Source organism: Cherax quadricarinatus, chromosome 31, assembly GCF_038502225.1.
Source record: "Cherax quadricarinatus isolate ZL_2023a chromosome 31, ASM3850222v1, whole genome shotgun sequence".
Taxonomy (NCBI): Eukaryota; Metazoa; Arthropoda; class Malacostraca; order Decapoda; family Parastacidae; genus Cherax; species Cherax quadricarinatus.
The window spans coordinates 13,755,265-13,765,113 of NC_091322.1; the positions used below are offsets into that span (position 1 = coordinate 13,755,265).

General features: G+C 41.3%; 1 protein-coding gene across 1 annotated transcript in view; it reads left to right on the plus strand.

Annotated features, from left to right (window-relative positions):
* The window catches only part of LOC128699169 (uncharacterized), a 135,190-nt gene extending 125,708 nt beyond the window's left edge, over positions 1–9,482 (plus strand). Inside the window, exon 13 of the mRNA XM_053791730.2 lies at positions 8,480–9,482. Within this exon, the coding sequence (XP_053647705.2) occupies positions 8,480–9,481 (1,002 nt within the window). The 3' untranslated portion in view covers position 9,482. The remainder of the gene's footprint in view (positions 1–8,479) is intronic.
* Positions 9,483–9,849: the final 367 nt, after the last annotated feature.

Below are 9,849 nucleotides of genomic sequence, written 5' to 3' on the forward strand. Positions count from 1 at the left end.
CCTCGAAAGGGTTGGAGAGAGGGGGTAAAGGAGGTTTTGTGGTTGCGTGAGCGTGTTAGATAGGAGTGAATGGAGACGAATGATACTTGGGACCTGACGATCTGTTGGAGTGTGAGCAGGGTAATATTTAGTGAAGGGATTCAGGGAAACCGGTTATTTTCATATAGTCGGACTTGAGTCCTGGAAATGGGAAGTACAATGCCTGCACTTTAAAGGAGGGGTTTGGGATATTGGCAGTTTGGAGGGATATGTTGTGTATCTTTATACATATATACTTCTAAACTGTTGTATTCTGAGCACCTCTGCAAAAACAGTGATAATGTGTGAGTGTGGCGAAAGTGTTGAATGATGATGAAAGTATTTTCTTTTTGGGGATTTTCTTTCTTTTTTGGGTCACCCTGCCTCGGTGGGAGACGGCCGACTTGTTGAAAAAAAAAAAAAAAAAAAAAAAAAAAAAAATATATATATATATATATATATATATATATATATATATATATATATATATATATATATATATATATATATATATATATATATATATATATATATATATATATATATATATATATATATAGTGGCCGGGAATCGAACCCCCAATCATTTAGAATGTCTCATGAGAAGCCCGCCCATATTCCGAGATGCCTTAGTCGACTCTGCCATTAAACGCTGGGAGATGCACCCGTCAGGGCATGTGTCCTGTGAAGGTGTCTTCCAAGATCTTTGTGATGTATTATTTAGTTTTATTAATATAATATAATGTGATGGTTCTGTGTTGATACAACATGTTGGGTCATCTAAATTTACCTATAATATTACTTGGTGTCAGTGTTATTCCGCGCAATGCACCACTAAAATTTGTATATAATTAATATATTTCTTGTGAGATATTCATGAGAACACGACATTTCTAGTGTTTAATATCTAGTCAAATAATAAATAAATAAATCCCTTTATGTATGTATGAGTACGTTGACGGAAGAATTACAGTGAGGGAAGAAATTCTTATACCTTTAAATGTATTTTATATTTATAAATATTCTTTATTATATGTTTTTGCAATGTTTATCATTATTTCTGATCTGCTTTTAAAAATTTATCGGTTATCTCCATTCATAAATTTTCAGATTTGAGGAACTGCTCCGTTATTTATCATACTGTGTGCATGATTAAATTTTAAAAGGCGTTGGTTATTGAGTTTAAAGCCTATCGACTACAGGTGGGTCATTAAGGAACTAGCGGCTCATTTGCCAGTACAGGCTGCTTGGTGAAACTCAGAAAGCGAAGAAATGGAAAACCAAAAGTCATATAAAAATAAATTTGGGGAGCTGAGGAGATAGACATAGGATATGGGTAGAGGGAGAAGCAACTGATGTTAGGTGGACTTAAATGCACAATGGAAGAAGAATGGGAAAGAAAGTTTAATGCTCTTTGGAAGCTGATAAAGGAAAAGATAATATATTGGAAAAAGGCAAGGAACAAGAGAAGCGCTATAGTTAATGAAGACAAGGCATATAGTCTGGAAGAGCATTTAAGAGAACTGAGTAAGGAATTAGAGGTGAAAGGAAACAGGAATAGGACAGAGTCGGAAATAAAAACAGTAGGTAGGGAGACAGATGGGAAGAAGGAGGGGGAAAAAAGATCTCTGTGGAAATGTTTTCAAGCAACCGAGATGTACAGGGGATAGGTGGAGCAGCATAGGAATCATTACAGCAGACATTGAGATCTAAAGGAGAGAAGGAATGGGGTGAGTCGCTGATTATCCATGGTCGTCAGAAGGTAGCATGGAGGACAAGGGATATATGGGTAGCTGACGAGCTGGAGAGTCGAGCTGGCATTGGACTGACTGCTGTGGAAAGTCGAAGTGCGCCATGTGACAAATGTTCAGGGAAGCGGAAGCTGTGAGAGAGGCGCAAAATACACTTAGTCAAACATGCCCTTGCAATAGTAATAGTACACGGTAAGCTATTGGTACCGTGATTGGGACAACAACGAAAGGAGAGGGAACAACTGAGGGAGCGAATAAACATAAAGTGGCACAGACAGGAAGGAGAATCGAAGAAAGCAACGACAGGACGTGTTAAGAAACTTGAAAAATGCAGAGACTTGTAATAGGATTTAATCTCAGAGCTAAATGGTATGAACTGTGAAGAGAGATTATAAGAGCCAAACCTGATAATTAGAGGAGAGAAATACAGAGGGTTAATGATAACATACAAGCCAATTACTGTAATTGCTGTGGTGAACAGGGATTGTCAAGAGGTGGGGAAACAGATACATTAATGTACAGCTAGAAGTTAACACAGATTAGTCACCGGGATGTCATGAAATATTTTTTTCAGTCTTAAAGTTACCAGGAAGTGCAGCAACAATGGATTGCCAAGTGGTAGAGGCAGGATCCATACATAGCTTTAAGATTAGGTATGACAGAGCTCACGAAGCCAGGAGAGAGCCAACCTAGTAATACCCAGCAGAGAGGTTGTCTCAGAAGCTGAGACTCAACCCCCTACAACCACATACTGTGTATGTGAGTACGTACACTGCAGCACACGCACACACGCGCGCACGCACGCACATAGGCACAAAGCAGCCACAAAACAAAGCCTCAGCCCATAAAATACAGCAAGAATACACCCCAGACAGATGCATTAATTCAGCCACACGTAACCACATGCAAATTGGAGAAGTTTGACGCAGGATGGTATTATACATGTAAATACAAGCCAGACCCAGCCACCAGGGCACGAAGAAAGAGACCAAGAGTTGGAGACTCATTGTTAAAGAGAAAGAGTGAGTGTGCAGGGGGGGAGGAGGACGGGGAGAAGGAGAGGACAGAGATGAAAATGAGAGTTTTGTGAGCCAACGAAAAGTATTGTGTGGAGACAGTTAAAAAATAATATATTTACCTGGAGTATACCTGGAGAGGGTTTCGGGGGTCAGCGCCTCCCGAGCCGGAGGGCGTTGAGACCAGGCCTCGTGGTGGATCAGGGTCTGATCAACCAGGCTGTTATTGCTGGCCGCACGCAAACTGACGCACGAACCACAGCCCGGTTGGTCAGTTACTGACTTCAGGTGTTTGTCCAGTGCCTTCTTGAAGACAGCCAGGGGTCTATTGGTGATCCCCCTTATGTATGCTGGGAGGCAGTTGAACAGTCTTGGGCCCCGGACACGTATTGTGTTGTCCCTCAGTGTAATCGTGGCGCCGCTGCTTTTCATTGGGGGAAGTTTCATCTCCTGCCGAGTCTTTTGCTTTCATAGGGAGTGATTTTCGTGTGCAAGTTTGGTACTAATCCCTCTAGGGTTTTCCAAGTTTTTATAGTAATGTATCTCGCTCGCCTGCGCCAGGGAATACAGATCAAGGGCATTCAACCGTTCCCAGTAATTTAGGTGCCTTATCGTACTTATGTGTGCCGTGAAAGTTCTTTGTACACTCTCCAGGTCAGCAATTTCCCCTGCCTTGAAGGGAGCAGTTAGTGTACAGCAGTATTCCAGCCTAGAGAGAACAAGCGATTTGAAGAGAATCATCATGGGCTTGGCTTCCAAGGTTTTGAAGGTTTTCATTATTCATCCTATCATTTTCATAGCAGATGCGGTAGCTACACTATTGTGGTCTTTGAAGGCGAGATCCTCTGACATTATCACTCCCAGGTCCTTCACATTACATTTTCGCTCTATTGTATTGTTAGAATTTGTCTTGTACTCCGATACAGTTTTAATTTCCTCAAGTTCTCCATATCTGAGTAGTTGAAATTTCGCTTCAGTGAACTTCATATTGTTTTGAGTGGCCCATTTGAAGATTTGGTTTATGTCCGCTTGGAGTCTTGCAGTGTCTTCGATGGAGGTCACGTCATGGCAATCCGGGTGTCATCCGCAAAGGAAGACACGGAGCGATGGCTTACATCTCTGTCTGTCAGTTATAAGGATGAGGAATAGAATGGGAGCTAGTACTGTGCCTTGTGGAACAGGGTTTTTCTCCGTAGCTGCCTCAGACTTTATTCTGTTTACTACTACTCTTTGTGTTCTATTTGTCAGGAAGTTAAAGATCCATCTACCAACTTTTCCTGTAATTACTATTACACCATGGTCACACTTGTCGAAAGCGTTTGCAAAGTCTGTGTATACTACATCTGTATTTTCATTATCCTCTACAGCATCCAGGACCCTGTCATAGTGATCCAATAGCTGGGACAGGCAGGAGCCACCTGCTCTAAACCCGTGTTGCCCTTGGTTGTGTAATTGATGGGTATCTAGGTGGTTGGCGATCTTGCTTCTTAGAACCCTTTCAAAGATTTTTATGATATGAGATGTTAGTGTTATCGGTCTGTAGTTCTTTGCAATTGCTTTACTGCCACCTTTGTAGAGTGGAGTTATGTCTGTTGTTTTTAGTGAGTGTGGGATGACCCCTGTGTCCATGCTCCCTCTCCATAGAATGCTGAAGGCACCCCACAGGGGCTTCTTGCAGTTCTTGATGAACACGGAGTTCCATGAGTCTGGACCTGGGGCAGAGTGCATGGGCATGTCATTTATTGCCTTTTCAAAGTCTTGTGGTGTTAGGAAAATATTCTAGATTTTTGAGATGACCAAATTTTGGGTCTCGTTCATAAAGAATTCATTTGGATTGTTGACCCTTAGTCTGAGCAGCGGCTTGCTGAACACTGAGTCGTATTGGGACTTTAGTATCTCGCTCATTTCTTGGCTGTTATCTGTGTATGTCCCATCTCTGCTAAGCAGTGGCCCTATACTGGATGTTGTTTTTCCCTTAGATTTGGCATAATAGAAGAAGTATTTTGTTTTTTCTTTTCAATTTCCTTTATGACTTTTAGTTCTTCCTGCGATTCTTGTCTCCTGTAAGATTCCTTCAGCTTAAGTTCGATATTTGCAGTTTCATTAACCAGTGCATCCCTTCGTATTTCAGATATATTGGCCCCTCTCAGGAGCTCTGTGACTCTTCGCATTCATCTGTATAGGGAGCACCTTTCTCTTTCTAGTTTATATCTTCTCTTTCTTTTTCTTAATGGAATGTGCCTTGAGCAGGTCTCAAGAACCACAGAGTTTATTTTTTCTTGGTAAAGGTTCGGATCTGTGTTGTTTAGGATATCTCAGCTTGTTTCATTTAGGACATTGTTGACTTGTTCCCATTGTATGTTTTGTTACTGAAATTGAATTTTGTAAAGACACCCTTATGATTGATCACATTTTGCTGGTCAGGAGCCTTATGCATACATATTTGTTCCTCTGTTATGTTGTGATCTGAGTGTATTGTCTTTGATACGGTTATATTACGTATCAGATCGTCGTTGTGAGTGAAGATGAGGTCCAGTGTATTTTCTAGTCATGTAGGCTCTAATATTGGCTGGTTTAAGGTGAATTTGGTGCAGAGATTTAATAGCTCATGTGTGTGTGAATTTTCATCTGAGGTGCCTCCTGGGGTGATCTCTGCTAAAATATTATTTGCTACACTCCTCTAGTATAGGTGTCTCAAGTTGAAATCTCCTAGTAGCATGATGTTTGGGGCAGAATTTGGGAGATTTTCCAGAGAGTAGTCAATTTTCACAAGCTGCTCCCAGAAATGCTGGAAAGTTGCATCTGGAGGCATATACATAGCCACAATGACAAAGTTTGGGTTTTCAGTCTTTACCGCCAAAACTTCAACTATATCATTTGAGGTGTTTAGTAGTTCTGAACAAATGAGCGACTCTGTGACGTACAGGCCAACCCTCCCTAACCCCCTTGTTGCCTGTTTAGTCTGTCGCATCTGAATAGGTTATAACCTGGGATCCATATTTCGTTGTCAAAATGATCCTTTGCGTGGGTCTCTGTGAATGCTGCAAACATTGCATTTGACTCCGTGAGAAGTCCCTTGATGTAAGTGATTTTGTTGTTTGTTGATGGCTTTAGACAAAGGTTTTATATAAGAATCGCAGCATGTCTGTCTCGCGCTCAACAGACGAAGGATTAAAGCTCCACCACGTCTTGCACTCAATGACCCACATGGATTTAGAGCTTAACATTAATTATACCAGCTGTCCTGACATACCGTATAAACAAGGGCTCAAGTGGGCTGGAACCCGGGTCAGGGACTGGCAGTCCTGCATCATTACACGAGCACCGCGATTTTAGAAAATATATTGATATGATGGCATTTGCTGAATCTCTGGGTGATGACTGGCTCTGCTATCTCCACAAATAATTTTTTTTTACTCACTACTTGACATTATTCGGTGTTCAGGGTAAAGATTTGTTGACACATTGGTGCCAGTTACAACCATTGGATTAAAAAAATATCCTTGTTTAACACTGGTGCCTCATCGTGGTGCAGTGATATAGATGTGGGAAGAGGTTTGACTGACCCAGGCTCATGTGCACATGATGCCTTGTTAAAAGTAACGTGGCTTTTAACGTGGGTTTTCCATTCTCATCCCACCAACTGCAGTGTTGAGGGAATCGGACAGTTAGGTGAATAGGCTGGTGGCATATTGTGTGGAACATTCGTAGCTGTCTGGTGGCACATTGTGTGGTCCATTCGTAGCTGTCTGGTGGCACATTGTGTGGTCCATTCGTAGCTGTCTGGTGGCGGAAATATTATGTGAGGTCACCTTCAGTTCCACGAGTGGTAACTCTTGGGGTGGAACTCGTGGCTTTCTTACCAGTTCATCCTCGTTCGTCACTAGCTTTTGACGCTTGCAGTCTCTACAGGCAGTTTTTCCATGTCCTGGGCGAGCACTTTAGGTTATGCTCTGGGTAAGGTAAGGAATGGTCTCAGACCACATTTCTCAGCTTGATCCACTTTACGTTGGTGATATCTCAAAGCACTTTATCAAAGTTTGCTACTCTGCAGGTGGAAAACATCATATGATTTGTTTAAATCTCAAAGTTTGCATTTATTAAAGTCAAGTTTAGTCGTGGCCACTTAAATTTTCTTTCATCTCAACATGACTGTATGAGGTCTCTGTGGTCAGAAAACATTCGTGTGTTGATAATCGTGACACTTTATTATGAGAAGCTGCTTAATAACGTATTGAAGAATTTCGTGGCTTCTTGATCACTGTTAGTGTGTCTAAGTTGAACTTATGGCTGTTACAATCACCGATTGTTATTCCAGCGTTATTATTCAGTGTTGAGTCTCGGAAAGGATATAGGAAAAAACTGTTTTTTTCAGTAGAGTTGTAGATATGTGAAAAAAAACAGCTATGTAATGTCCATGAAGTTTATGCCTTGAGTTTTAAAAAAATATGCGAGATAAATAAATGGGAATGGTTGGCTGTGAGAAGGATCTACCTAGCATAATACCTTGTATAAGGAACATAAAAGCGGAGGACTTCGGATGATCTACTGGCTCATGGATGAGAGATATTACCAACACGTATGAAGAAAAGTTACAAACCAAGGTTTTATTGGAACAATGTTTCACTCTGTACAAAGTTTTATGTACGGTGGCAGCGAATCGCTGCCACCGTACAAGCTTGTTCTGCTATTTGTCTGTTCTTCATACTTGTGGGCAACACAAGATACTCATAAACAAGTAGGTCCACTGCAGTGCTCCTTTTATGCTTGCCAGATAAGGTGCTTAGCTTATTTTTAAAGTTCAAATTATATAAGCTTCATTGACGTTACTCTACCTTTTTTTTGTCCATATATCTGCAACTCTGCTGCCAAACCCAAGTGTCAGTCTCCTGGTTCTTGTTGAGGACAGTATACTACCACAAGTGTAATATTCTTGTTGCATCGCAGTTCAAAATGCTCAAGAGGTCCGTTTCTTCGACTTGTTGCCACACTCCACTACTCTTTGTAGGTGCCAACCTTGTGAAAAAAAATATTGTATCCTGCAAGGCCTGTTATATGTGATCGGTCCAGTCATGGGTAGGTGTTCTATCATGTGATTGGTCCAGTCATGTGTTGTCAAGTGATTGGCTAAGTCATGGGTAGTTGTAGTTGTGCTGTCAAGTGATTGGCTAAGTCATGGGTAGTTGTAGTTGTGCTGTCAAGTGATTGGCTAAGTCATGGGTAGTTATTGACAGGTCTTAAAATATTGGCATTTTGCAACTGATTGGGCACTTTGAGTAGATATGGAAGGTTAATTCGTCTCCTGTTTGAATATACTAAGGGACATTTAAATGTAAATAAATATTTACTCAGCTGGATGGATTTACAATAGATCCTTATCAATTTGTAACTTTATTACATAGTTATTCTTTATTAATTATCTATTATATCATTATTAATGGTGAATTTGTCCTCATTATTCACTATTATGGATTGTCCAGCTTTCATCGTGTATCATTGTCTTTATTCATTACTTACATTAATTATTCATCATCCTATATCTGACATTCACATCCTCTACTCGTCACTGCTAATTATTGATTACACCATTTTTTTTCGTTTTGTGTATTAATTTTAGTTTCAGTATTACTTCAGGAAAAGACTTTCATAAATTATTTTATTTTCGGAGTCAATTTGAGTTAATTTTGTGTTGCAGGAGTTATACAGGCAGCTGTACGAGTGTCACCACACCTACCTGACGAATAAGAAGAAGTGGAGACCACTGCCTGTCAAGACGCTCCTCCCAGACTACAAGATGAAGCTCTTGAAGAAGGTAAACCTCAAAAAATTGCTCAAGGAAACCTCTCGCATCTTCCCGGATATTTTCAATAGAGTGATGATCAATGTTAGGAAATCTGAAGGTGGAGGGAAGGAGCCTAAGGTTAACAAACCTGAAGTTGAAGAAGAGCCTGAAGTTAAGGATCTTGGAGGTGAAGAAAGGGAGACCGTCATCAAGCTGTTTCAAGCTGTGACTGAGGAGTACGAGAGAGATAAGACAGGCAAGCTCAAGGAGAAGTGTGGCATCTCTTCTGCTAGTACTGAACCTCCATCTTCCTCGAGCCACGAAGACCAAATTCTAGCTCCCGAAGTGTGGGAATCAAGGAGAGAGGTACATGATGATGGGTCTAGATTGCCTGACGCCTACACACACTTCGCTATACAAGATTTCTGTAAACACCTCTTTACACAAGACTCCTACACACGTCATACTCCACAAGACTCCAGCACACGTCTTACTCCAAAGGACTCCTATACATATCACACTCCACAAAACTCCTGCACGCACCTCACTCCAAGAGACGAGGCTAACACACACACCACTAGCATGGATAACCAAAATGATCCTACAACGATGCTCTCAGATAATGAAAAAACAGTCAGCTTGCAAGACCAAATAAGTGAAAAAAGTAAATTTGAACACACTGATAAGGACGTCAATGCCCGAGACCAACCGCGTGAAAACAATGGTCTTGAAGACAGTCACAAACCAGCCAGTCCAGAAGACGAAAATAACGACACAACTGAACCCGTAAACCTCGTACAAGTATTATTTCCAGAAAAAAGAAAATTACTACGAGTAATCACAAATCATAGATTTAGAAGACGCGTCGTATTTCGCCGCAAAAAACGAGATCGCCCTCACAGAAGATATTACTGAAGAACCGTACCCCACCTCACACAAAACCAAGAATGACACAAGATCCAGAGTGACCCAAGATCCAAAGTGACACAAGACCCTGAGTGACAAAAGACCCAAGTGACACAAGACCCAGAGTGACATAAGACCCAGAGTGACACAAGACCCAGAGTGACAAAAGGCACAGAGTGGCACAAGAACCATAGTGACACAAAACCCAGAGTGACCCAAGACCCAGAGTGACCCGAGACCCAGAGTGATCAAGACCCAGAGTGACACAAGACCCAGAGTGACAAAAGACCCAGAGTGACACAAGACTCAGAGTGACACAAGACCCAAAGTGAGACAAGACCCAGAGTGAGACAAGACCCAGAGTGACCCAAGACCCA